Raw genomic sequence first — 687 nt, 5'->3', positions numbered from 1 at the left:
ATATATATATATATATATGCCTGTTCTATCTCTCTCCATTTCTCTTACTTTCTAATTTGTCTCTTTTACCTATCTTCCCCTTGTGTCACTTACAGTCTGCTTCTTTCTTATTGCTTCTCTTTCTCTCTCTCTCTCTCTCTCTCTTCCCCTCTCTCTCTCTCTCTCTCTCTCTCTCTCTCTCTCAATTATTATGGCCCTATTTCTATATTTTCAGCGTTTTGTGTGTCATTGGCGATGGCTTCGTTCCACGGTGTGGAATACCTTGAAAGAAATAGGATTGACGATACAATTGGGAATATCATTTTTCGGAAGCAATGGCCACGGGTAAGTAAACAACGTGAAGCTTATATACACACATATATGATGTTGATGGTAGTCTCTCGTGGTCCGATGGTTCTGCATTCTTTTGCTGAACAACCTGCAGAAATGATCTGTTTGTAGTAATCAAATACATGTGTTGTACAATAGCTCACTTCCTCCATGAAATCACCGTTTCCTGAACAGGTTCACAGTGTGCCACACGACATATGTTGAAGTGACCACAGAGCAAAGATGAAGTTTTTCGCTCAAGAATACAACGCTCCGCCCGGTCCAGGAATTGAAATCACGATTTCACGATCGTGAGTGCAACACCCTAACCATATATATATATATATATATATATATATATATATATATATATATATA

General features: G+C 38.3%; 1 protein-coding gene and 1 pseudogene across 1 annotated transcript in view; both read left to right on the top strand.

Annotated features, from left to right (window-relative positions):
• Window positions 1–456, top strand: part of LOC106869762 (uncharacterized) — an 80,073-nt gene extending 79,617 nt beyond the window's left edge. The window contains exon 4 of the mRNA XM_052970795.1: window positions 215–456. Within this exon, the coding sequence (XP_052826755.1) occupies window positions 215–441 (227 nt within the window). The 3' untranslated portion in view covers window positions 442–456. The remainder of the gene's footprint in view (window positions 1–214) is intronic.
• A 24-nt stretch (window positions 457–480) lies between these two features.
• Window positions 481–687, top strand: part of LOC128248764 (uncharacterized) — an 11,769-nt pseudogene continuing 11,562 nt past the window's right edge.

This window comes from Octopus bimaculoides, chromosome 9 (assembly GCF_001194135.2).
Source record: "Octopus bimaculoides isolate UCB-OBI-ISO-001 chromosome 9, ASM119413v2, whole genome shotgun sequence".
Taxonomy (NCBI): Eukaryota; Metazoa; Mollusca; class Cephalopoda; order Octopoda; family Octopodidae; genus Octopus; species Octopus bimaculoides.
Note: the sequence above shows the minus strand (reverse complement) of the source record. Positions and strands in the feature narration are given on the sequence as shown.